The sequence below is a fragment of the Macrotis lagotis genome, chromosome 1 (genome assembly GCF_037893015.1).
Source record: "Macrotis lagotis isolate mMagLag1 chromosome 1, bilby.v1.9.chrom.fasta, whole genome shotgun sequence".
NCBI lineage: Eukaryota > Metazoa > Chordata > Mammalia > Peramelemorphia > Peramelidae > Macrotis > Macrotis lagotis.
Window position 1 is genome coordinate 3181485 of NC_133658.1, and position 27819 is coordinate 3209303.

At 49.0% G+C, this 27819-nt stretch overlaps 1 protein-coding gene and 1 pseudogene across 1 annotated transcript; one reads left to right on the forward strand and one right to left on the reverse strand.

The window, feature by feature from the left end:
- Window positions 1-11477: 11477 nt before the first annotated feature.
- Window positions 11478-26588, forward strand: LAPTM4A (lysosomal protein transmembrane 4 alpha). Its single transcript, XM_074194954.1, has 7 exons — window positions 11478-11824; window positions 23059-23179; window positions 23680-23756; window positions 24337-24459; window positions 24926-25021; window positions 25286-25384; window positions 26474-26588. The coding sequence occupies exons 1-7, from the start codon at window positions 11723-11725 to the stop codon at window positions 26546-26548; spliced, it is 693 nt and encodes a 230-aa protein (XP_074051055.1). The 5' UTR covers window positions 11478-11722; the 3' UTR covers window positions 26549-26588.
- LOC141512508 (non-histone chromosomal protein HMG-14 pseudogene) lies at window positions 18551-18988 on the reverse strand (annotated as a pseudogene).
- Window positions 26589-27819: the final 1231 nt, after the last annotated feature.

Below are 27819 nucleotides of genomic sequence, written 5' to 3' on the forward strand. Positions count from 1 at the left end.
ATTAATGCAAAAATGTCGTGCTGCTCCATGTGTAATTGATCAAAATGTGACTATAAATTTGAATGAGACTAAGAAAAACGATTTGATTTTTAAGCTAAATTGAAAAATGTAGAATGTATATAGACATCCATAAATTTTTGGTTTCAGAATAGATGGAAATTCTATTCTGATATTAACTGTCGATTATAAGAATAAAGATAAGCCTTATTAATCTAAGGCTTTATTGGATTACATTTGGAAAAAATAAGATCCATGAACAACTAGTTCATTTCTAGCCCTGGTCTAAATGAAATGAAACTTCTACAATGTGAATTCCTCCTTTTATTTGTTCGGGTTTGGGATTTAATTCTAAAGAGGTTAATCTAACGTGAATAAGAAATAGCAGGTTATCATCTAGTTTAGGAGATCCTCATGTTCAGGATTTCAGGGCCTAGCCCCATGCTGGAGCATTTTTAAAGCAGGTGAGGTGATTTTACTTCTGTGAGAAACTGCACAGAGCAAATCAGGTTTCATTTAGGAGAAAAAGTTCTGAGATAAAAACTGGTAGGAGTTTTTAGAGCCAAGATTCAGCCCTGAAAGGGAAAAAGGACGGGATTACCAACAATTGCTAATTGACATTAAAAAATGTATTTTGGGCTGGCTAGGTGGTGTAGTGGATAAAGCACCGGCCCTGGAGTCAGGAGTACCTGGGTTCAAATCCGGTCTCAGACACTTAATAATGACCTAGCCGTGGGGCCTTGGGCAAGTCACTTAACCCCATTGCCTTGCAAAAAAAAACACTTAAAAAACTGTATTGTGTTATTATTTTTTAAGTTTAAGTTTAATTTTTTTCTCTTTCTTTTACTTTATCGCTCATGCAGGTCTATATTTTTGGGGGAGGGAGTATTATGTTTACTCTTAAACAAGAATATTTTAGTAATGTCTTAAAAAATCATTTGCACAAAAATAAAAATAAATTTTAAAAATAAAAATGTTATTGTACTATATGACCTCTTTTAATTAGATAATTATATATGTGCACATAACATGTATACATGTATGTTCATATATGTGTGTGGACATATATATAAATAGGTAATTTAAAGAAACATATATTAAATTAAGACATTTTTAAGTTTCCAAAATGCATAATTGTGATCATAGTATTTTGAGAGCCCTGAATGTTCTAATATTATGAAATATTGGTAAATAATCGAAACAGCTAGGACTAGTAAAGAAAGATTCTCTCTCATAAACTAAACATTTGGGAATTAAAATTGGGCTGTTGACTCCAAACAGAGTAGACCTTCTTCTGGAGCACTTATGTATTACTGATTACTGTCCTTCCATTGTAAACTAAAATAACTGCAAATGACCCTAAAATTAGGACCCTTATTGGGTTTCCGCTGACTGGTATCAACTGGTATGATCACAAAAGAATTTAAACCATCCATGTCTAATTTCATTTGGAAAAGCTGCATTAGATAGGCATGTGCATAATTACTTCATCTCTAAACTGAGTGATTGGGCTTACTTTGTTTTACATAAGAACCTTAATAGAAAATCAAACCCACGGCAAGAATATCCGTGGGGTGGAATTCCGGTAGAAATCCTTGCTCAACTTGGGAGCATAATTGTGTTTGAAAATGAGGTGAGTATATTTGGATAAAAGTAAATAAAGTTACAAAACAAAATATATAAAATCCATTATGGTTATGAGGCTAAAGTTAAGAAAACCTCTATGTTGTTTTTGCTGTTCTAAGAAATAGGATTTGAGGATAAAAACATGATGTTTAATGAAATTCATGTGTCATCACCCTACTTGGAAATCTGAGTTTTCTTAAGGAGTGTTTTGTTTCATTTGGAATTAGGAACACCTGTTGAAATTATTTTGCCATCACTTAAGATGTTCTGATTGTTTAAAAGGTTCTATTTTTTTTTATTTTTTTGGTTTTTGCAAGGCAAATGGGGTTAAGTGGTTTGCCCAAGGCCACACGGCTAGGTCATTATTAAGTGTCTGAGACCGGATTTGAACCCAGGTACTCCTGACTCCAGGGCCGGTGCTTTATCCACTATGCCACCTAGCCACCCTAAAAGGATTCTAAAAGCTATGGTTTGTCTTTAAACATGGAAAATCACTGAACACATTGTTCTATGAATTGTGCTTTTATAAAGCCTGGCTCTAGATGCATTTGGGATTAGTTCTTTTTTTTAAAAATTCTGAGCTTCTATTTCATTCTTAAGCACAGTCCTTATGTGCATCAACTAATAGAATGAGTTGTGAGGTTTTTTTCCACCACATGGCACATTTTGATCCCTTAGAGCTAAGTCTGAATGGAGAAAATTGCTATTAAAGACCTCTGGAGATGAAAATTGGCTCCTCTCTAAGACTTGGTGGTGGTCTTGAGATTTAAGTTGGACCACAGACACAAAGGTCAGTGACTATGGGGTTGGGAAACAGATGTCGCAGGTGATGCTCAGGTTGGGAAAGCTGCTGCTCAAACCAGTTCTGAGGTTGAACTTTGCCACCTCACACCTGAGTGTCTCACTTGGCAGGTTTAAAGCTTGGCTCAAGGCACCTGGTCACCTGCAGGACCTCTGCCTGGAAACCAACCTCCAAATGAATAAGGGTATTTTTTCTCTCTTATATATCCCTGGTCTTTATAGCAAATGTGGTAATTATATTAGGCCAAATTTAATGCCATTTTTTTTGGCTTACAAGTATCTAAATTCTAATAGCCAGCTGGGTTGGTGTATAACCTTGGCATGTGTTGTCAACTACATGTTTCCTTAGGAATTTATATTCTTTTAGCTGTTTAAAATGCTATGGGAGGTAGTGGATAAAACACCGGCCCTGGAGTCATGATATTTGCTCCAAGTTTTCAAAGAAGACCATGACATCAAGGAAGTTGTTATAAATGGCTTGGAATACTTAGTCCAGAGTGAGTAAAAGGGTTTTTAATTAAGACATCTTAATAAAAAGGTGGAAGAGGGGCAAGCAATCCCCAAAATATTAGGTCTTATATGCAGTTTGAAAGGCTTTGTTCTTGCTCTTCTGCCAATCATTGGCTGGGGTCATAATAGAATTGATACATTGCCCCCCCCCCCCCATTATACTAATGCCTCCTTGAGCATGCACAAAGGAGGACATGGAACCTAAGTTAACTTAGAACTAGGTTCTCATCAGTTTTTGATGAGATTGAGGTTAAATATTTTATCTTAAGTCAGTACCTGTCCATAGGCAACAATATAGGCAGACCCCAGTCTTTGTAATGAAACCTTCCCTTCACATTGCAGAATCCAAACACCCCCATATTTCTCAGAGAGGTGATACCAGGACAAGCATGAGCTGGATTTGAGTTGAGAGGGTGCTGTGCTAAGTCACCTTCTCCTCCAGAGCCATCTGGGTGCAAGTGCTCAGATATGCATCTGGGCTACTGCCCAAGGTCACACAGCTAGTAAGTGTCTAAGGTCAAATTTGAACTCAGTCCTCCTGACTCCAGGCCCAGTGGTCTATCCATTGTGTCACCTAGCTGCCCTCATAGACTTTATAGTGCCTGCTCATATCCCAGCAAGCCCGTTTCCAAGATATGCTATTTCCCCCTCCAAGATGCCCTTCTTATTTTGCCTCCCTTCCTTATCTGCAGACAATGTAAGAATGTCACCTTTGACCAAAATGGGAGAATGTCAAAGTATAAATTTTTAGAAACTGTATTCCTGTTCAAAGGTTGGTTTCTTAGCTACTCAAAGAACAGGATGTGTCCTCTTTTAGATTTAGAATACTTGTCCTGTCCTCCTTGTATTTTAATCCAGGAAAGAATACATCCTCCCTTAGACAAGACAGGAATATATAGGAATGATACTTGTGCCTCCAGAGAGGTTTGATGTTTTGTTTATCCATGCTCATGTACAAATATCCCAGTCTCATTCAGCTGGAGGTGGTCACCTTGGACAGTTGGCCTCCACCTATAGGCTCATGAGATATCTTGGACAGTGGCATCCATCTATAGGCTCATGAGACATCCTGGAGAGTTGGCCTGCACCTATAGGCTCATGAGACATCCTGGAGAGTTGGCCTGCACCTATAGGCTCATGAGACATCCTGGACAGTTGATCTCCACCTCCTGGAGAGATGGCCTGCACCTATAGGTTCATGAGACATCCTGGACAGTTGGTCTCCACCTATAGGCTCATGAGACATCCTGGAGAGTTGGCCTTCACCTATAGGTTCATAAGACATCTTGGATAGTTGATCTCCACCTATAGGCTCATGAGACATCCTGGAGAGTTGGCCTGCACCTATAGGCTGATGAGACATCCTGGAGAGTTGGCCTGCACCTATAGGTTCATAAGACATCTTGGATAGTTGATCTCCACCTATAGGCTCATGAGACATCCTGGAGAGTTGGCCTGCACCTATAGGTTCATAAGACATCTTGGATAGTTGATCTCCACCTATAGGCTCATGAGACATCCTGGAGAGTTGGCCTGCACCTATAGGCTGATGAGACATCCTAGAGAGTTGGCCTGCACCTATAGGCTCATGAGACATCCTGGAGAGTTGGCCTGCACCTATAGGCTCATGAGACATCCTGGAGAGTTGGCCTGCACCTATAGGCTGATGAGACATCCTGGAGAGTTGGCCTGCACCTATAGGCTCATGAGACATCCTGGAGAGTTGGCCTGCACCTATAGGTTCATAAGACATCTTGGATAGTTGATCTCCACCTATAGGCTCATGAGACATCCTGGAGAGTTGATCTCCACCTATAGGCTCATGAGACATCCTGGACAGTTGATCTCCACCTATAGGCTCATGAGACATCCTGGACAGTTGGTCTCCACCTATAGGCTCATGAGACATCCTGGAGAGTTGGCCTGCACCTATAGGCTGATGAGACATCCTAGAGAGTTGGCCTGCACCTATAGGCTGATGAGACATCCTGGAGAGTTGGCCTGCACCTATAGGCTCATGAGACATCCTGGAGAGTTGGCCTGCACCTATAGGTTCATAAGACATCTTGGATAGTTTATCTCCACCTATAGGCTCATGAGACATCCTGGAGAGTTGATCTCCACCTATAGGCTGATGAGACATCCTGGACAGTTGGTCTCCACCTATAGGCTCATGAGACATCCTGGACAGTTGGTCTCCACCTATAGGCTCATGAGACATCCTGGAGAGTTGGCCTGCACCTATAGGCTGATGAGACATCCTGGAGAGTTGGCCTGCACCTATAGGCTGATGAGACATCCTAGAGAGTTGGCCTGCACCTATAGGCTGATGAGACATCCTGGAGAGTTGGCCTGCACCTATAGGCTCATGAGACATCCTGGAGAGTTGATCTCCACCTATAGGCTCATGAGACATCCTGGACAGTTGATCTCCACCTATAGGCTCATGAGACATCCTAGAGAGTTGGCCTGCACCTATAGGCTGATGAGACATCCTGGAGAGTTGGCCTGCACCTATAAGCTGATGAGACATCCTGGAGAGTTGGCCTGCACCTATAGGCTCATGAGACATCCTGGACAGTTGATCTCCACCTATAGGCTTATGAGACATCCTGGACAGTTGATCTCCACCTATAGGCTTATGAGACATCCTGGACAGTTGGTCTCCACCTATAGGCTCATGAGACATCCTGGAGAGTTGGCCTTCACCTATAGGTTCATAAGACATCTTGGATAGTTGATCTCTACCTATAGGGTCAGGAGACATCCTGGAGAGTTGATCTCCACCTATAGGCTCATGAGACATCCTGGAGAGTTGATCTCCACCTATAGGCTCATGAGATATCTTGGACAGTGGCATCCATCTATAGGTTCAAGAGACATCTTGGACAGATGATCTCCACCTATAGGCTCATGAGACATCCTGGAGAGTTGGCCTGCACCTATAGGTTCATGAGACTTCTTGGATAGTTGATCTCTACCTATAGGGTCAGGAGACATCCTGGAGAGTTGATCTCCACCTATAGGCTCATGAGACATCCTGGAGAGTTGATCTCCACCTATAGGCTCATGAGATATCTTGGACAGTGGCATCCATCTATAGGTTCAAGAGACATCTTGGACAGATGATCTCCACCTATAGGCTCATGAGACATCCTGGAGAGTTGGCCTGCACCTATAGGCTGATGAGACATCCTGGAGAGTTGGCCTGCACCTATAGGCTCATGAGATATCTTGGACAGTGGCATCCATCTATAGGTTCAAGAGACATCTTGGACAGATGATCTCCACCTATAGGCTCATGAGACATCCTGGAGAGTTGGCCTGCACCTATAGGCTGATGAGACATCCTAGAGAGTTGGCCTGCACCTATAGGCTGATGAGACATCCTGGAGAGTTGGCCTGCACCTATAGGCTCATGAGACATCCTGGAGAGTTGGCCTGCACCTATAGGCTCATGAGACATCCTGGAGAGTTGGCCTGCACCTATAGGCTCATGAGACATCCTGGACAGTTGATCTCCACCTATAGGCTGATGAGACATCCTGGAGAGTTGGCCTGCACCTATAGGTTCATAAGACATCTTGGATAGTTGATCTCCACCTATAGGCTGATGAGACATCCTGGAGAGTTGATCTCCACCTATAGGCTGATGAGACATCCTGGACAGTTGGTCTCCACCTATAGGCTCATGAGACATCCTGGACAGTTGGTCTCCACCTATAGGCTCATGAGACATCCTGGAGAGTTGGCCTGCACCTATAGGCTGATGAGACATCCTAGAGAGTTGGCCTGCACCTATAGGCTGATGAGACATCCTGGAGAGTTGGCCTGCACCTATAGGCTCATGAGACATCCTGGAGAGTTGGCCTGCACCTATAGGTTCATAAGACATCTTGGATAGTTTATCTCCACCTATAGGCTCATGAGACATCCTGGACAGTTGATCTCCACCTATAGGCTGATGAGACATCCTGGACAGTTGGTCTCCACCTATAGGCTCATGAGACATCCTGGACAGTTGGTCTCCACCTATAGGCTCATGAGACATCCTGGAGAGTTGGCCTGCACCTATAGGCTGATGAGACATCCTGGAGAGTTGGCCTGCACCTATAGGCTCATGAGACATCCTGGAGAGTTGGCCTGCACCTATAGGCTCATGAGACATCCTGGAGAGTTGATCTCCACCTATAGGCTCATGAGACATCCTGGACAGTTGATCTCCACCTATAGGCTCATGAGACATCCTAGAGAGTTGGCCTGCACCTATAGGCTGATGAGACATCCTGGAGAGTTGGCCTGCACCTATAGGCTCATGAGACATCCTGGAGAGTTGGCCTGCACCTATAGGCTCATGAGACATCCTGGACAGTTGATCTCCACCTATAGGCTCATGAGACATCCTGGACAGTTGGTCTCCACCTATAGGCTCATGAGACATCCTGGACAGTTGGTCTCCACCTATAGGCTCATGAGACATCCTGGAGAGTTGGCCTGCACCTATAGGTTCATGAGACATCTTGGATAGTTGATCTCTACCTATAGGGTCAGGAGACATCCTGGAGAGTTGATCTCCACCTATAGGCTCATGAGACATCCTGGAGAGTTGATCTCCACCTATAGGCTCATGAGATATCTTGGACAGTGGCATCCATCTATAGGTTCAAGAGACATCTTGGACAGATGATCTCCACCTATAGGCTCATGAGACATCCTGGAGAGTTGGCCTGCACCTATAGGTTCATGAGACTTCTTGGATAGTTGATCTCTACCTATAGGGTCAGGAGACATCCTGGAGAGTTGATCTCCACCTATAGGCTCATGAGACATCCTGGAGAGTTGATCTCCACCTATAGGCTCATGAGATATCTTGGACAGTGGCATCCATCTATAGGTTCAAGAGACATCTTGGACAGATGATCTCCACCTATAGGCTCATGAGACATCCTGGAGAGTTGGCCTGCACCTATAGGCTGATGAGACATCCTGGAGAGTTGGCCTGCACCTATAGGCTCATGAGATATCTTGGACAGTGGCATCCATCTATAGGTTCAAGAGACATCTTGGACAGATGATCTCCACCTATAGGCTCATGAGACATCCTGGAGAGTTGGCCTGCACCTATAGGCTGATGAGACATCCTGGAGAGTTGGCCTGCACCTATAGGCTCATGAGATATCTTGGACAGTGGCATCCATCTATAGGTTCAAGAGACATCTTGGACAGATGATCTCCACCTATAGGCTCATGAGACATCCTGGAGAGTTGGCCTGCACCTATAGGCTGATGAGACATCCTGGAGAGTTGGCCTGCACCTATAGGCTCATGAGATATCTTGGACAGTGGCATCCATCTATAGGTTCAAGAGACATCTTGGACAGATGATCTCCACCTATAGGCTCATGAGACATCCTGGAGAGTTGGCCTGCACCTATAGGCTGATGAGACATCCTGGAGAGTTGGCCTGCACCTATAGGCTGATGAGACATCCTGGAGAGTTGGCCTGCACCTATAGGCTCATGAGACATCCTGGAGAGTTGGCCTGCACCTATAGGTTCATAAGACATCTTGGATAGTTGATCTCCACCTATAGGCTCATGAGACATCCTGGACAGTTGATCTCCACCTATAGGCTTATGAGACATCCTGGACAGTTGGTCTCCACCTATAGGCTCATGAGACATCCTGGACAGTTGGTCTCCACCTATAGGCTCATGAGACATCCTGGAGAGTTGGCCTGCACCTATAGGCTGATGAGACATCCTAGAGAGTTGGCCTGCACCTATAGGCTGATGAGACATCCTGGAGAGTTGGCCTGCACCTATAGGCTCATGAGACATCCTGGAGAGTTGGCCTGCACCTATAGGTTCATAAGACATCTTGGATAGTTTATCTCCACCTATAGGCTCATGAGACATCCTGGAGAGTTGATCTCCACCTATAGGCTGATGAGACATCCTGGACAGTTGGTCTCCACCTATAGGCTCATGAGACATCCTGGACAGTTGGTCTCCACCTATAGGCTCATGAGACATCCTGGAGAGTTGGCCTGCACCTATAGGCTGATGAGACATCCTGGAGAGTTGGCCTGCACCTATAGGCTGATGAGACATCCTGGAGAGTTGGCCTGCACCTATAGGCTCATGAGACATCCTGGAGAGTTGATCTCCACCTATAGGCTCATGAGACATCCTGGACAGTTGATCTCCACCTATAGGCTCATGAGACATCCTAGAGAGTTGGCCTGCACCTATAGGCTGATGAGACATCCTGGAGAGTTGGCCTGCACCTATAAGCTGATGAGACATCCTGGAGAGTTGGCCTGCACCTATAGGCTCATGAGACATCCTGGACAGTTGATCTCCACCTATAGGCTCATGAGACATCCTGGACAGTTGATCTCCACCTATAGGCTCATGAGACATCCTGGACAGTTGGTCTCCACCTATAGGCTCATGAGACATCCTGGAGAGTTGGCCTGCACCTATAGGTTCATGAGACATCTTGGATAGTTGATCTCTACCTATAGGGTCAGGAGACATCCTGGAGAGTTGATCTCCACCTATAGGCTCATGAGACATCCTGGAGAGTTGATCTCCACCTATAGGCTCATGAGATATCTTGGACAGTGGCATCCATCTATAGGTTCAAGAGACATCTTGGACAGATGATCTCCACCTATAGGCTCATGAGACATCCTGGAGAGTTGGCCTGCACCTATAGGTTCATGAGACATCTTGGATAGTTGATCTCTACCTATAGGGTCAGGAGACATCCTGGAGAGTTGATCTCCACCTATAGGCTCATGAGACATCCTGGAGAGTTGATCTCCACCTATAGGCTCATGAGATATCTTGGACAGTGGCATCCATCTATAGGTTCAAGAGACATATTGGACAGATGATCTCCACCTATAGGCTCATGAGACATCCTGGAGAGTTGGCCTGCACCTATAGGCTGATGAGACATCCTGGAGAGTTGGCCTGCACCTATAGGCTCATGAGATATCTTGGACAGTGGCATCCATCTATAGGTTCAAGAGACATCTTGGACAGATGATCTCCACCTATAGGCTCATGAGACATCCTGGAGAGTTGGCCTGCACCTATAGGCTGATGAGACATCCTGGAGAGTTGGCCTGCACCTATAGGCTCATGAGATATCTTGGACAGTGGCATCCATCTATAGGTTCAAGAGACATCTTGGACAGATGATCTCCACCTATAGGCTCATGAGACATCCTGGAGAGTTGGCCTGCACCTATAGGCTCATGAGACATCCTGGAGAGTTGGCCTGCACCTATAGGTTCATGAGACATCTTGGATAGTTGATCTCTACCTATAGGGTCAGGAGACATCCTGGAGAGTTGCCGCCACCTCTAGGTTCCTGGGCCATCCTAAGACTAAAGCTTCTTGTCTAACCTCTAGTTTCTGTCACTTCTGTTACCCCTCCTCCTCCTTGGGGGGGGGTCACTCATGAGCCCCGAAGGGCTGGGCTTGGGAAGGTTGGAGAGGTTGCAGCGCTGGAATGTTGCAGCGCTGCCCCTCAGGAGTGGGGGGTTCAGTGGACAGTGGGGGGGTCAGTGGACAGTGGGGGGTCAGGGGGCAGTGGGGGGGTCAGTGGGCAGTGGGGGGGTCAGTGGGCAGTGGGGGGTCAGTGGACAGTGGGGGGTCAGTGGGCAGTGGGGGGGGTCAGTGGGCAGTGGGGGGTCAGTGGACAGTGGGGGGTCAGGGGGCAGTGGGGGGGTCAGTGGACAGTGGGGGGTCAGTGGACAGTGGGGGGGTCAGTGGGCAGTGGGGGGTCAGTGGACAGTGGGGGGTCAGGGGGCAGTGGGGGGGTCAGTGGGCAGTGGGGGGGCAGTGGACAGTGGGGGGTCAGTGGACAGTGGGGGGTCAGTGGGCAGTGGGGGGGCAGTGGACAGTGGGGGGTCAGTGGACAGTGGGGGGTCAGTGGGCAGTGCGGGGTCAGTGGGCAGTGGGGGGCTCAGTGGGCAGTGGGGGGGCGGTGGACACTGCGTTTCAGCTGGGGGGGCAGGCCGGCGCCCCCGGCCGTGGTGCTGGGGCGCAGATTCGGGGGTGACGCAGCTCCGCGCCTCGAGGCCCCACTTGTTTTCTTCCTCAGGGGCCCCAGGGAACCGCCTGCGTCACCCGCGTGTTGTTGTTCTCGCGTGCTGCCCCGGCCCCGCCTCCGGCCGGGCGCCGTCACCCGCGGCCCCGCCCACGGTCACGTGGCCCCAGTCCCCAAGCCCCCGCCGCCTCCCTGTGTCCTCGGGCCCGCAGGGCTCGGCCGCGGGACGACGCCCGAAGCTCGGACCCCAGAGGCGGAGCGGCCTGGGCACCCCCGGGCCGCCGGGGCCTAGTCTGCTCCGGGGGCGGGGGCGGGGCACAGCATGCCTGTCTTGATTGGCCCAGGCCCGCGCGTCCCGCCCCCCGCCTCCTCACGCCCTGTCTCATTGGGCGCCGGCTCGGGGGGCGGGGCCCGCGGGTGCGCAGGCGCCGCGGGGCCCGGGGGCGGGGCCGCGCCGAGCAGGAAGCGGCGGCGGGAGCCTGGGAGCGGCAGAGGAGCTCGGGCCGCCCAGCGTGTCGGCTCGCTCGCGGGGAGAGGAGCCGGGCCTCGGCGCGCGGCGGATCGGAGGCGGCCCTCGGCGCGAGGCGGATCGGAGGCGGCCCTCGGCGCGAGGCGGATCGGAGGCGGCCCTCGGCGCGAGGCGGATCGGAGCCGGGCCTCGGCGCGAGGCGGATCGGAGGCGGCCGTCGGCGCGAGGCGGGTCCGGCGCCCGGCCGCGCCCATGACGCTCAAGCGGAGCCGCGGGGACCGCTTCTACAGCACCTGGTGCTGCGGCTGCTGCCATGTCCGCACCGGGACCCTCATCCTGGGGACCTGGTACATGGTGAGCCGCGGGGGAGGGCCCGGGGCGGCGGGGGAGGGCTGGGGGCGCCGCGCGTGCGCGCTAGGGCGGGGCGGGAACGCGCATGCGCCGCGGCGCCGGCCCGGCTGGAAGCGGCGCTTCGTCTCGCCCATGCGCAGAAGGCTGCGGGGGGGGAGGGGGGGACCGGGGGGGGGTCCCGGGATGCCCCGGAGGGGGAGGGGTGCTACGTCGCCCTCCCCCCGAGACGGCCCCTCCCCCGCCCCTCGCGTCTCCGAGCGAGCTCTGAGCGGGACTCGAACCCGCGGCCCCGCGCCCGGCCCGCGAGGCCCGCGGGCGTGTGCTGGGGCCCGGCCCGGCCCCGGGGCCTTGGCCCTGAGAGGGGGCGGGGCGGGGCGGCCCCCGAGCCCCCGGAGCCCCCCATGCCGAGGTCCGATGTAGAAGCGAAAGGAAGCGGCAAGCCAGGGCAGTGGGGGCAGCGGCCCCGAGGGTGCCCGCCAGCCCTGGCACCGGCCCGGCCGCACTTCCCTGTCCGCGCCCTCACCTCCTGGCACTGTGCCTGCACCCTCCCTTCTTGGCTTTTGAAGGCAGGGCCTGTGTCCTTGGCACCTGGGTGCCCCGACTGGGCTAGCCCTGGTTCCCCTTTAGCCCAGTGAGGTGGAGGAGAGGGGTGAGGCCCTGGGGAGCCTGGGGAGCCGGCTTGCTTTCTCTTTTTCCTTGCCCGTACCCTACAACTGCAGAGCCTAGGGGGCCTCAGAGTTCACCCATGGGTGAACAGAATTCCTGCACACCCAGCAAGTGCCCCTCCTTGGTTCGGAGCCTCCAGGGAAGGCCACTGGGGGGAGTTTTCCTTGGCATCGCCCCAAGCTTCGCCTCTTTTAAACCCTCCCCCCCAGCCCCTCTGATCAGCTCAAGCGGGGTACAGTCCTCTGCCTTCTCCAGATTTCTCCAGAGTAAACATGGCTCACCTTCCCTGACGGGGCTTCCTTAAGGGCCACCCGCCCCTGCTGACTCACAGTGACCAGCGAGCCGGCCCAAGCAGCGGAGGCTGTTTACCCCACTTCAGCCACACTCTGGCCTGCCAAGACCCGATTGTGTCTGGTCGCTCAGGAGTAGCCCTTCCTCCTAGCTTTGTGGAAGAATAGGAAGCAGCTCTGGGAGATCCTGGAGCTTACTAGGAAAGACCATCCTTGACTCAGTTTATTTATCCGGGAATAATGAGAATAGCATCTACCTCCCTGGGGTGGTGTGAGGATCAAACAAGACGGTACAGGGGGAGGGAGGACTTGATGATGATGTTTGCCCATCATTCTTGAAGTCCATGGCCTCAGGGAGGCCACACCATGACAAGTGAATTGGATTTGAGCGAGAGGAGGACTGTGCTATGTCACCAGCTTCAGTTTCTCCTCCAGAGCCAGGGTCCAGTGGCCAGATATGGAGCAGGACGACTGGAGGTGGCCCTGCCTGCAAGGCAGCCAGGGTGAACAGACTGGCCCAAGGTCACAGGGCCAGTAAGTGTCAGTGTCTGAAACCAGATTTGAATTCTGTCCTGATTCAAAGGCTCTATCCACTGTACCACCTAGCTGCCCCCAGGTCTTCCATCTCGAGCTTTAGTTACTCTGTCATGAAAGAATGAAAGGGGTTCAGGATGCCCTGTCTGGGGTTAAGATTAGCTGCTTATTGGAAGTTTTAAAGTTAGTTTAAGATCAGTTTTTGACACCCCTCAGATTGCCTTCTCTTCCTACCTATTGAGGCATTTTGAAAAACTGGCTTGTGTCGTCTCCTGCTGTTTCTGCTATTCTCAGGACATGGGGGTGCCCCAGTGGTGCTTGGAACATCTCCATGGTTTTTACATGACCTTGAACTTTGTCTCATCAGTAGCTTCCAGGAGAACTCTAGGTGATAGGACCAGGAAGGAGGTGGGGGAAGGGGCGTTGTAGGATGGAGCCTCTCTGAACCCTTCATTGTGGTGACCAGTGTTTGAACAAAATCCCAGGATTGTTGGTTTTCCTAAGGAGTGCCCCCCCCAGTTCATTTGGAAATGATTAGAGCCTGTAGCAGGCAACCATAATTACCCTTCTTTTTTGGCCCTCTCCTCTGGTCCCACCTTGGAATGGCCCGTCCTTCTCTTTTGTTCTCTTAATTCAATGCCAATTTCCAGTTTCAGAGGCTCAGGAGGAAGTAGTCATAGAGCCAATTGCCCAACAAATTCGGACCAGGCCTCCTCCCCTTGGCACCAGACCTTGAATGCAGGGGGAAATAGACTATCATTCAATAAAAAAAATCAAAAAGACCTATAAAAAAAGTTAACCATCACACAAAATTAAGTAATCTTAATTGCTCATTGAAGGAAAGATTAGGAATTTTGCAAGTTAGGAGGTAAACAGCAAGCAAGTGCAATTGCCAGAAATCAGAGAAAGCAGTGTGTCCCCCCAAGTGTCTCTATTCAATCAAAAGAACATAGAAACAATAACTTACTGACCAGTATGGAACCAGTTTTCAGATGAGCCATATGGATCTTACCTGATAGATAATTGTGAGAAAATGCTCTGCATCAGTTTTAGGATTTGACTGGGTTTCTGATCAGCATCTCCTAGATCCTTACTTAGGGCTCTAAGCAGCAGATTGAGATGCTCCCACTTCCCAGCCCCAGTGGGCTAAGTTCAGACAATGCTAGAATTGAATTGACGTGAACATGGAGGACAATTTTCTAAAAGACAGAAATTAATAATAGACCCATAAGGGGAATTGAGCTGGTTCCAGAATTGAGTCACAAGGTGGAGTCAGTGTGGTTGGCTCAATTCCTACCTGCTTTTCTAATCCCTCATCTTTACTCTTTGTCAGTCTCCGTTTCCCTCCTAGGGTTGTTTTGAGATCAACTATGTGCATTGCTTTACAAGACCAAAAGCAAACTGTTAATTTGAGCCAGGAGTGGTGGGTCACGGCAGCGTCATGAGCACAGCTAATTATCCACGTCATGACTGCCCCGGCTGTTACCTTCCTTCTGATCTTAAAGAGGCTTCGCAGCCCCGGCTCCAGAGTAGCTAAAGTCATTCATGATGTTCGTTGTACAATATTACTGATACTATGTACAGTGTCCTCCTGGTTCTGCTCCCTTCACTTGGCATCAGTTCATATAGGTCTCCCCAGGTTTTTATGAAACCATTCTATTCCTAATTTGGTATAGCACAACAGCATTCCAATCATAATCACGTAACACAGCTTGTTCACTCATTCCCCAAACGAGTATCCCCTCAGTGTCCAGTTTTTTACCCCAACCAAAGGAGCAGCTCAAAATATTTTTGTATATCTGGACTCTTTTTCTTTCTTTGATCTCCTTGGTGTACAGGCCTAGTAGTGGTTTTGTTAGATCAAAGGATAGGCACAGTTTAATAACCTTTTAGGCCTAGTTCCAAATTGTTTTCCAGAATGGTTGGACCAGTTCACTATTCTGTCAAACAATGGATAAAGTATACCTCTCTTTCCACATCCCTTATAAGCATATTTTTTTTCCCTTTTTGGTTGTGTTAGCTAATCTGATGGGTGTGAGGTTGTACTTGAAAATTATTTTAACAGAATTAAATGTAATTTTGCTTTTCATTCACTCATCAGAACGATTCTCATGTAATCAGAATTCTTGATTTTCCTTCCTGTGCTCTTTCCTAGCTCTTGTTTTATCTGTATCCCTCTTCCATATTTCTGACAGGTAGTTGTTCCCAGATGCCACTCACTTGCTTAAAGAGCTAGTTTGTGCACTTCTGTTGACCTTCTCTGAATGTTTTGTGTGAGATGTTGGTCTACACCTAGTTTCTCCCAAACCACTTTCCAGTTGTCAAATGTTGAGTGTTTGTCCTATTTGCTGATATCTTTAGATTTGTCAAACACTAGGTAATTTTGATACTTCTGTATATTGTGTTCCCAATCTGTTCCACTGATCCATCGCTCCTTTTCTTAGTACCTGATGGTTTTGAAGATAACTGTTTTGTAATGGTTAGAGATCTGGTACTTCTAGATTGCCTTCCTTCATTTTTTTTCTTGCCTGATTCCCTTGATATTCTTTTGTTCCTCCAGTTGAATTTTGTTATTATTTTTTCTAGCTCTATAAAATAGTTCTTTGATCCTTTGATTGTTATGACACTACTGAATAAGTAAATTAATTTTATTTTTGTTATTGGCTTGGCCTACTTATGAGCCATTACTAAGTTTTTGATTGTTCAAACCCATTTTTATTTGTGTGAAAAGTATTCTTAATTGTGTTCCTGTCATTTACGATGGACTCTTAATAAGTCTTCTTCTAATCTTTTCCTTCTACGATACATCTTCAAATTGATCTTTCTGGTCAAGCACTGGGGATAAAAAGGCGAAAAAAAAATCCTGTTTTCATGAATCTCGTATTTTGTCAGAGATGACAATAGGTAGATCTTTTGAAAGTTCCAAGCCAATACAAGGTAATTTGTGGCAGAAGGTTCCAGCAGCTGGGAGGACAAGGCCCTTCATGAAGAAATGTCCAAGCTGAACTTGGGAGGGAAATTTGGGATTCTTAAGAGATGGACAGATTCCAGTCATCCTTCATCAGCAGAGCTGCTCAATGGCTCGTTAACTCTGCCCAGACTCAAACCCAGCGACTGGCAAGCTCCCGGCCTCTTATTCTATTTCCAGAAATACTGAGTCCTAGCTGTCTAAGAGTGAACTCTTCCCAACCTTCACTGCCCATCCTCCTCTATCTACCTCAGCCCTATGGCACCATCTCTCTCACTTCAGTTTCCCTTGGGCCTTCAGGCGCTCTTGCTCATCTATTAACACGTTTCCATTCATTTTCAGTGTCCTTGGCTTCCTTTTAAAGGTCCCTGTTACTGTGAGGGCAGCGCCGTCCTCCTGATCACCAAGACTTGCTTGTCCTTGCTCTTCTTACCTCCTCCCCCTCCCCCCAGCTGTCATTGAGGCCTGTTCATTTCAACATCCCCCCCCCCCCCCATGGCCTCTGGTTGGCATCGCCTCCGCAGCCTCTGGTCAGTGTCACCTCCGTGGGTCAGTGTCACCTCTGCCGCCTCTGGTCGGTGTTGCCTCTGTGGCCTCCCCTCTAGACCCCCTCCTCTCCTTTGACACTGTCTCTACCCTGGTGTAGACCTCCTTGTTTTTGTTTGTTCTTCATGACATCAAGGGGGTGTTGCCCGGTTAAGCAAGTGAATTGGATTTCACTGAGGGGGAACTGTAAGGTCATCTGTATCCAGTGCCCAGATATGAATCAGGATGATTGGAAATGACCCTAGAAGTGATTGCCCAAGGTCACACAGCTAATAAATGTCAAATATGTGAGTCCAGAATTGAACTTGGGTCCTCCTGACTCCAAGGTGCCAATAAGTATTTACATGTGGTCTCTGCCATTAGATGAGAAACTCCTTGAGGGTAAGAGCTGTTTTTTTTGCCTTTGTACCCCCAGCTCCTGTGCGGCAGGCGTGATACATAGTAGGCATTTAATAAATATTTATGGACTAACTCTCCTTTTATCTTAGCTCTCATCAAGAATCTGGCTCCCACTTGATGAGAATTCATCCATCATTGTCCTTGAGAATAAAATTTAACAAGGAAGTGGTAAAGAACATTTCCTCTTCATTTTATTAACAGGGTTTGAATTTGCCAGTAAGAATGGATCTGTGGCTCTGCCTCAGTTTTAAGCCAACGATGTTAACCCCATGATGAAGATTTAGCTCTTTTTTATAAAGTTAGAACAAAGAATAGGGTAGGTGACCCATGGGGCTGAGGTGTAGGGGTCAGTATGATTGTTGGAAGTTGGACATGAGGGCTAACAGCAATCCCTCCTTCTTCCCCCTCTCATGGCTAAGATTTCTTTGTTTGAGTATGCCTACAAGTTGAAAGATAGTGGACCGAACTTGTTTGCAAAGAAAACTATACGTCTTTTTTTTTCTTTTGTAATCAAGATTTTATTAGTTCATTTGGTCATCAGTACATAGACACTATGAATAAATTGTACGTTTAAAAAATGCTAGAAAAGTCTAAAAATTATGTAGTTGTAATCTTTTTCTAAACTGTTATTCCAATGACTTTTCTTACTTTGTTTGGAGGCAATTCTCCCTAAAAAGAAGTCATCAAATACCAGTATCCTGAATATAGATAAGGTATTTGATCTTTTACAAAGCAAGGTTCCACCAATTCTGTATTTAATAAAACTACACTCATTATAAACATTTTCCAGTCTTTTACAGTACATTAACAAAGTTACCAGAAAAAAAATTGTAACACTATTACCAAAGATGACAATGTCACTGATAGCACGCAGTTTTGAAAGGGAGATCCGACACCAAGGAGCCATTTTATTTAGGAAACAATTGTACTGAAAGACAAGATGGATACAGATTAATCAAAATAAGATCTTTAAAATTCATGGTCACAACTCCAAATTACTATCTCTGCATTTAATTTGATGTAAGAACTGCCTATGGAATGTTAAGTCTATGCACAAGACATGAAACATTTTCCTAATCAACAGACTATTAATTTCTGGTTGTATTAAACCAAACAAACAAAAAACCAAACTGACAATCAGCACATGATCTCACCTTTTTAAATAGGACTGTAAATAAAGCCACTTTAGATGGGCTTCACTTATTTAAATGTTTTTTAAAATTTAATGTGATGAGGTGGGACTGCCTCCTTAAAAATGTGTTTCTAGAGAGCTACTAAAAAACTGGCATTTACAAAATAGTTGATAAAAATGCCAGTTTTTTGTACAAGAAGAGAGGGTACAGGGACAATTGTTAAGATTTTTATAAGATGTTATTCAGATTTGGTTTCTTTCTGTCCTGCTGAATCAGAAGCTGGAACCTCTTCAGTTTTAGTTTCTCCATTTTCTGCAGGCAAATCATCTTTATTCTCTTCTTGCTTGTTAGCTTCTGCTTGTTTTCCTTTGGCTCCTTTTTCCCCTTTTGTGTGAACTTTTTTCTCCTCAGATTTAGCCTTCCCAGCTGTCTTTTTGGGCTTTGGTTCCACCTCTGCAAGGGCTGGTATAGCTGACAATCTGGTTGACCTCCTCTTGGACTCCTCCCTTACATCCCCTTCTGTGGAGTCGACCTTCCTCTTGGGTATCCTGGCTGCGTGTGTGCCTCTCCCCCAGGGTGGGCAGTCACTGGAGCAGGTGGCGGGGGTCTGGGGTTGCAGGCAGAGGGCCATGGTGGCGGGAGCTTCTACTGCAGTGGCTTCCAGGGCCCAGATGCTCCTCCTCCCACCGTGGGGCTGCTCAGAGCCCAAAACTATACATCCTTGAAAAGGTGGTAATGTTAAGATACTAGACCCAACTCCCCAATGCCCAACTTTGTCCCCCAAGGACAGCAGAGTTCCCTGAGGCAAGAATAGAACACTGATGAGCAAGAGAGCTGGATTTCTGAATCTTAACCTGTTATAGACCAGTTGAATTTCTTCACTAGGTTCAGAGACAAAGCAGGCAGTTAGAGGATAAAATCAATTCATCTTAAATAGGATCTATAAAAGATGGATGATAAAATGGAGGCAAACAGAGTAGAGTGAAGTGACTTGCTCAGGGAGACACAGTTATTAATAAGTGTCTGAGGTTGGATTTGTACTCAGGCATTGACTCTAGGCTCAGCACTCTATCCACTGAGCCAGAGGCATATTAAATACTGTGCCAGAGTAGTAAACAGAATTATGAAAGGAAAGGTAAAGTAAATGATAAATATTGTTCTGTTCAGGTGTGCTGTCTCTTGCTTCTTTCTCACCCACTGCACTCGGCCTGTGCTGCGTACTTTTTTTCCTAAATGAAGCTATTGATAGCTATTTAGGCTGTGACTCTCTGTTTCCCCTTGTACAACTGATGATTGCAGTTAGTATTACCTCTAACTAGTCATTGACATTTTTAAAATCTTGAAGTATTTGGATCAGTCTTTTTGGTTTTTTTGGATGATCTTTTTTTTTTTATTTGCAAGGCGGTGGGGTTAAGTGGCTTGCCCAGGGCCCCACAACTAGGTAATTCTTAAGTGTCTGAGGGTGGATTTGAACTCAGGGTCTCCTGACTCCAGGGCTGGTGCTCTATCCACTGAGCCAGCTAGCCACCCCTGGATTAATCTTTTCAATAGAAGAAAAAAGTTCACTCAAATGATGAAGTATTATGCTGACTGTTTTGTTGTGAAACTTGTTAGGAGAGTAAATGAAGTCACCAGAACCCCCAAGTTGTATTCACAACTTTTAATTTACTTTTCTTCCCCTCCCATCTACATTTGAAATGATAGTTAAATTCTTTGTAGGTATAGGATTTGTCAACTGAGCTGTTCACTTTAATTTGCTTTTAGTAGCCAGTTTTCATTCTGAAATCTTCTGAAGGTTAATATCTACCTTCACCCCCAATAGACTGACTGTACTTTCTGCTCATCCATATTGTAGTGATTCTTTTCACTGTCTTTTTCCTTCTAAAGAATTAATTTGATATTTGACCTTAACCTATTTGTCATATTTTTTGAAGTATAGACATTTATGGAGTCATAGAGAATTTTGAAAGTTTTTAGACCTTATTTTATGAGTGAAGAAACTGAATCCCACAGAAGAGAAGATGATGATGAACTGCCAAGTAGTGAGGGAGCCTGGATCCTGGACTCCAGGGCACCTTGGCTTACTTTGCTGTCATCTGTCACTGTTGTGAATTGTGAGGTGGGGTTCTTGATCTCTCTCTGATTCAGAAAGATCATCTGGTGCATTGACCAGAAGATGTGGTCCTGAACCTTGCAACTCTACCCTTAGACTGAACCAAGAGTCACCCACCCCTGAGCCTCCTGACCCTGGGACCCAAAGACTTTGTAAGAGTGTCCCTGGTTTGCTCTTTCTATAGGTTCAGGGAGGACAGAGGATGTGTTGGAGTCTCTGGACCATGTTTTTCCTGCTCTGAGACCACACTAGAGACTTCTTTATCAGTTAGTTTTATGGAAAGAATGCTCTCTGACCTACCGTCCAGCGCTTGGGCATCCAGAGACAAGGGAGGACCTGTTGGGTTTCATGTCAGTCCAGGCCGACAGTGCCTGCCCTCAGTGAGCTGCAGTCTAAGAAGGATAAAATAAAAGGGAAAGAGAGAAGCTCATGAGGCTTGAAGAAGGAAGAAGGACAGTTGGGCAGGCCTCCTGGCGGAGGGAGCATTTGGGATAATGAGGGATCCTCCCTCCAGCGCCCACTTGGCTGGAGGGTGTGGGATCAGGGCCAGGATGTGACTGGGTCGGGCAGGGCTTGGCAGGCCCTTGAGCTTTGTGATGAGGGCTGTGGCCGCCCGCTCAGAGGAGGGGTAACCTGGCAGCAGGAGCAGCAGAGGCCAGCCAGGCTTGCTGCAGCCGCCGCATCCCCAGCGGGCTCACCTCATCGGAGCTGGGCAGGAGCTGGGCAGGCTGTGGTCCCTGGGAAGGCTGCGGAGCTGATGCAAAGTGAAGCAAGCAGGTCCAGGAAGAGTAACATTGTAGCCACGAGGAAGAGCAACATTGTAGCCATGGCCAGCTGGGAGTGGCTGCTCCAGGACGGCCCCAGAGGACTGCGGACCTTCCTCTCCCCTTTTAAGTGTGAATTGCAGATTCTACCCCAGCCTCAGAGGGTGAGCGACCTGATAGAGGTTACACATGTGCAGTCATGAAAAATGTTTCCATGAGTCATCTTAGGCAAGAAAATGCAGAAAAAAAGGGAGTGGGGAGAGCCCTTTGGGGTTGGGTCAGGAGTGTCCTAAGAGGGGGCACACAGAATGTGCCAGGCATTTCCCTACAGGAAGGGTCCTTGAAGGATATGGGTAACCCAGGGTCAAGCGACAAGTGAATATAGGAAAGTCTTGTGGCTTCAGCAGATGGGGCCAGTTGAGGGAACCAGGCCTGCCTTTGGTGATGACCACAGAGCTGCCTGTTGAAGATGTCCAAGTGGCTCACTCTTAGGGGACCTTGTGAGAAGGACTCCTACCTTCCCTTCCCATTCCACCAGACTTGTGCCAGGACAGAAGTTGTACCTGAAATGACCCTAGTGAAGCTCCTCATGGGGGGCTGGTATCAAGGCAAAATCCCCTTATTCTCATCTTCCTGCCCTTGCTGCCTCTTGGCCCTGGCCTGCTGCTCCTCACTGTGGGTGTCCCCATAAGTGTTCCAGGGGCTCCATTCTGGCCCAACTACTCCTGCCATCAGATCATGTCTGTGCAAACAACTCTCAACCTTTTCTTGTGACTCGCAGGTTTACCTTACCAGCTACCTGTTGGCCATCTTGGAGACACCTTAAACTCAACACAGTCAAGGCTAAACTCATCTTTTCCCCAGAACCTACCTCTACTAAAGTGGTGCCATAGTGCCCAGAAGGCCAGACTTGGAGGCAGAAAGACTTGAGTTCAAATCCAACCTCAGATGCTTTTTGGCAGGGTTACTTCTGGGCAAGTCACTTCACCTTACCCAGGGAGTTTGTGAGGAGCAGATGAAATGAAATTGTAAAGTGCTTGCAAACCATCACACTCTGTATCAATGCCAGTTTTGTCGATAATAATAATAATGATAACAGCTTATTTGAATACTACATATATAATAATATATAATGTTTATATAGTAATAATCTCATTTATATAGTGCTAGGATTCCATTTTCTCTTCACACAACCTTGGGAGGGGAGGGTCATTATGATCCCACTCAGGTGAAGTGACTTGCTGGTCACCCAAGTTTGCCACCTCGGTTTCCTCTTTGCTTCCTTCCTCTCTCATTCCTTATATCCTGTCTCTTGTGACCTGTTACCTGGTCCCGTTGATGCTGCCTTCATCACAGCCTTCTCCCCCTTTTTTGGTCACTGCATTGTCCCCTGCAGGAGCCACAGGAACCCTGCCTGTTTCCAGGCCCTCCTCTGTTCAGCCACTCAAATGAATTTTTGAAAGGTCAAAACCAGTGTCAAAGGCCCTTCTCACCTCACCCCCTCCAGTATGCTGGCCAGGATCCTGTGTGTGTCTTGTATGAACTTGGATATCTTCTTGTTGATTCCCATTAGACTGGGAGCCACACAGGTTAAGTGTGTGTGGCATCACCCCAACACCCCCCAGGTGTGGCTGAGTCACCTTTTGGTTTCCTGGCCAGTGTTCCGTCCCCTGGACCTACTGGCTGCCTGGGACACGAGAAATTATCATGTGAAACCATCATGACTAGAAGACCCAGCTTACCTGGGCCCCAGGTGCTCCCTGAGCCTATGGGAGACCCCCGACCTGATCTGAGCTGCTGCTTAGCTGGGCCTCTCTCTTCCAGGTGGTGAATCTGCTAGTGGGAATCTTGCTGACTGTGGAGGTGACTCACCCCAATACAGTGGCCACCGTCAACCTCCAGTATGAAGTCATTGGGAATTACTATTCTTCGGAAAGGATGGCCGGTGAGTTGGACCCCTGGGCTGGCCCTTCCTCCCTTGGCTTCTTGTGCCCACGGCATTCTCCCATTTCTTCTGCCAAATTGTGTTTGTCAGAGTGTCCGTGTGGATCCGTGAGCCGCTTAGACTCTGGAGGGGCGGGGAGGCACCTCCTGTGGGCCAGGCCGTGGACCACAAGCTCTATGGCAGTCTCATTTGAGATATCACAACAGTGCTGGGAGGAAGCGATCGAGGAAACCAAGATAGACAGAGGTCAAGAGACTTGTCCAATTCACACACTTAGTAAATGTCCGAAGGCCTTATTACAACTCAGGTCTTCCTGTCTCTAGGCCCTGTGGCCCCTGGCTGCCTGTCAGCTGACCTAGAAGGCTTGGGCCCTGAGGTCACTGTCCTTGTGTTTTTGACTCCAGAGCCCCAAGGGTGGCATGGAGAGACCAGACCTTTGTGTTATGAAGAGGACTTCGTTCCGGGCCTTCCTTGACCGTCTCACTTGTGTTTGTCTTTAGAAAACGCCTGTGTCCTCTTTGCCTTCTCGCTGCTCATGTTCACAATCAGCGCCATGATGGTCTACGGAGCTGCTGCTGTGAGTGTCCTCCAGAGTTGGAGGGGGCCCGGGTGCCTCTTGGACAGTGAACTAATGGGCTGGGGTCTTGGGTATTCCTGCCACTGCCAAGATACCATGTTCCCTTCTGGTGAGAAGATGGGGAATCATCTCCTCAAGTCTCTCCTTTGGAGCCTGTTTTGTGGGTCTTCCTTCCTTGGGACTCCTTGGGTTCATGGCTGTTTCCCTCCGTTGCCTGCCTTCATCTCATCATGGCCACAGGCACTTGTGCTTTAACTTGGGATGGATGTGTCCTTTGTTTCCACAGAAAAATGCTCCAAATAGTAGGTGTCATTGACCCTCTGGGGGCCCATGCCTAGTAGGATCTTGTGGTCCAATGGTGTTCCTCCCATATCATGGGCATTCTGAGTTCGTTGGGATCCCAGGCCTGGAAGGGGTCTTCTCGAAAGTCAAACCCACTGCCCCATGGACTTGCTTGTCCTGGTTGCCAGTTTTCTGGGGAAGGGGACAATCCCTGGTCTGGAGCCTTCTTTGCCTGCCCAGGGGTTTGGGGCTGCTTTGCCTATGGCAAGGCCCTGACATGGTGATCTCCCTTTGGCAGCATCGTGTGGGCTGGCTGATCCCGTTCCTTTGCTACCGGCTTTTTGACTTTGTCCTCAGCTGCCTCGTTGCCATCAGCTCGCTCACTTATTTGCCGAAAATCAAGGATTATCTGGATCAGCTCGTGAGTATCTGCTCTTCAGCTGGCCTCGGACTGAGACCCAGGAAGCCCAGTGAGGAAATTAGACGATCAGTGTCTGGGCAGCCCAGTGTAGAAACGTCCTCAGGATTTGACCTCTCTGGTTGAGGGGCAGTGCCCACGTAGCCCCAACCCAGTGATAGGGCACCCATGGACATGGGGGCAGAGCCAGACTCTGGGACCTAGGCTACAGAGCATGCTACAGAGCAAGATCCATGCTACAGAGCAAGATCAAGTGAAGGGTCACACGAGGGGGCGGGCAGGGGTGGCCTTGGGAGATGCTGGCCAGAGCGTGGAGTGTGGTTCTCTCTACCCCCTTCCCCATGGAACTTTTGAAGCCTGTGACATTGACCTCAGCTCTGATAGGGTGCCAGGGAGGGGAGGGCAGGGAGGACAGCCTTGGCTGCTGGGGGAGGCTGCTCGCTGATGTCGGGCCTTTGTTTTTCCGTAGCCTGCTTTCCCCTACAAGGATGACCTGCTGGCCCTGGACTCCAGCTGTCTTCTCTTCCTGATCCTGACCTTTTTCACCTTGTTCATCATTTTTAAGGTGTGTGTGTGTGTGTGTGTGTGTGTGTGTGTGTGGTGTGGTGTGGTTGTTGCCCCCAGTCCTGGCATGTGGCATGGTTTGGCTCATGAACTTAGCCTCAGTGGGGAGCGGGGGAACACATCCAGGCAGTGCACCTAGCTGACCCACCCTCCCTGGCACCTGCAGAAAGGGGGGTGGGGGGGCCAGCCACACCTGGATGGTCTTAGGAAGGTGGGGGGGGCAGTGTTTCTCTCCAGGCTGATGCAGCTTCCCTTCTCTGTACAGGCGTATCTCATCAACTGTGTCTGGAATTGCTACAAGTACATCAGCAATAGAAACCTGCCTGAGATCGCCGTGTATCCAGCCTTCGAGGCTCCTCCGCAGGTGAGGCTGAGGGCAGTGCGGCTATGAAGGGGCCAACCAGGGCAGGCCACAGGCTGGCGGGCCCTCCTCCCTAGGCTTAGCCCCAGGGTCTGTCCAGTGGAGGTTAGTGAGTGCTGCTCACTTAGCTAAGGCCATCTCAGCTGCCCACAAAGACAATCACTCCTCCATCTGGCCCACCTCCAACCCGTCTACACCATGACTCCCCTCCCTTGATCCCTCCATTCTCTACTCAGGCCTTCTTCTGGCCCTGGCCCCTTTACATATTGTCAGTTATTCTCAGCCTTGGGTCCCACCATTGTCACTCACCTTCAACCCTATGCACAAGCCAACCAGACCTCTCAGCAGCTCACTGTCCCCACCAAGGCTCTCGCAGAGCTTAGCCCTCCTCGAGCCTCCCCTTGGCTGTTTGCCACAAGCTCCCTCTTCTCCCCCTTCTGCTCCCCTGCATTCAGCCACCAAAGTGATCTTCCAAATCTCAGGTCTGACCCCTGTCACCCCTTCTGGCTCTGGTGGCCCTGTCCTCCCCAGGCCTGCTCTGACCCCTGACCTCCCAGAGGGAACAGGAGAGTGAGACTGAAAAGAGGCAGAACCTGCTGGTTTTAGGTCACAGGAGCTTTCCCCTCCCATGGGGTCTGCGACCAGTACAATTTCCAGGGCATGGTCATCACTCTGTGAACATTTATTGAGTGCCTATTGTGTATACAGGTGGCAGTTAGTCCATCTTCTGAACCCTAGGAGTCCCTTTCCTGGGTGGGGGTAGCCCGACTCGGCTCCCCTAACAGGTGACAAGCCACAGTGATATTTAGAGCTGCAGACCACCTCCCCAGGCACTGATGGAAGGGAGTGAATAAGACACCTGCCTCAGAGGCCACCTGGACCATCGGGCTTCCCTCCTTGGAGGAGATGAGATGGCAGAGACAGGATAGTGGGGGTCCTTTTCACCACCTTCCCCACACTATCTGGTCATGGGTAGAAATTCTCTTCCCAAGATCCTGAGTCTTCAGCTTGAGGGGGGCCATGGGGTAGACTGGGAGGGTGGCTGAGGAGGGGCTCTGGAAGGAAACCTAACGAAGCGTTCTTCCTCCCTAGTATATCCTGCCCACCTATGAAATGGCCGTGAAGATGCCCGAGAAGGACCCCCCTCCTCCTTACATCCCTGCCTGACCGAAGGAACAAGACTTTTGTTAATAAACACTACACCAGCCTTTGGGTTTTGTTTATTTTCTAAAACGCTGATCTAGTCTCGGGCCTTTAGGAATCACGCCTGCAGTTCAGAGTTGTTTGGCACTCCGCCTCTACACACTAAGTCATTTTTTCTAATTGCTTGAACCTTTGTTATTTTAAGAGTATTATGGGACGTTTTTGGAGGGTCCGGGGAGGGGGGCTCATTTGTAGAGTGGACTTCTTGTATTGTTGTGGTTGGATTTTCTGGTTAAAGTGCATTAATTCCATGAACAAGCTCTGGGAGACAATCCAGGTGAAGCTGGAGCCCTGTTGACCTTGACGCTGGAGGAGGGGCCTGGGCACCATTGTTGCCTTGGGGATGGCCTTTGCCCTGTGCTAGCGTGGGCATCACCTGTCCTGAGATGTTTCCAAGAAGACAGAGGTTCACTCCCGAGGAGGAAGAGGGGGGGCCCCCGTGGGAGGGCCCCCGGCCGTGCCAGCGATGGCCCACAGTGGCTGCATGGCTCTTACTGTATGTACCTCTTTCTCTCCGACAAGATGCATTAATAAACCTTTTCAAAAGAATCCGTCTGGCAGTGACTTGTAGTGTCGTGTCTCAGTTCTTGGTGACTCCGTTGAGGAGCTGGAGAGTTTGCCCAAGGCCCATGGGGCAAGGGGGCTTGTCCAGAGGCGTTGGAGGTGGGCTTGGAACTCTGGAGGAGGTAAACTGATTGTGTGTTGCCTGGTAGCCTGGGGGCTCTCTGAGGGCAGGGGCCGACTGCGTGGCTTGGATCCTTGGTGCTCAGCCCGGGTCTGCGCCAGGCTGGCCTTGACCTCAGCCCAGAGGCAGTAGGGTCACTATGGGCGAGGCGCTGACCTGCTTGGCTGACCAGCGCAAGGGGAGGAGCTCAGGCCCAACCTCCTGCATCATGGAGCAGGAGGGTCCCTCAGGCCCCTGGGCCACCCTGCAGCTATTTATCAACATTTTGTGATTTCCTGACCTGGGTTTGCCAGGATGTGCTTTCCCTCCCCCTAAAAAATTCTCATTTTAGAGAGATTGATGGAGGGGTTTGGGAGGGAGAGGAAGAGGGAGGAGAAGGAAGGAGGGAAAGAAGAAATGGAGAGGCAGAGAAAAGGAGGGAGAGTAGGAGGAAAGGAGAGGTGGAGAGGGAAGGAGGGAGAGGAGAAAGAAAAATAGGGAGGGAAGGAGAGGGAGAGGAAGGGACAGAAAGGCAAGGGGTCAAGTTGGCCTTTGGTGCCATGCTCCACCC

Bases quoted from the DNA above. Each gene is read 5' to 3' on its own strand.
- LAPTM4A (XM_074194954.1), top strand. From the start codon at position 11,723: ATGACGCTCAAGCGGAGCCGCGGGGACCGCTTCTACAGCACCTGGTGC. The intron at 11,825-23,058 runs GTGAGCCGCGGG...TCTCTCTTCCAG, and splicing joins TCCTGGGGACCTGGTACATG to GTGGTGAATCTGCTAGTGGG. The intron at 25,385-26,473 runs GTGAGGCTGAGG...CTTCCTCCCTAG, and splicing joins CCTTCGAGGCTCCTCCGCAG to TATATCCTGCCCACCTATGA.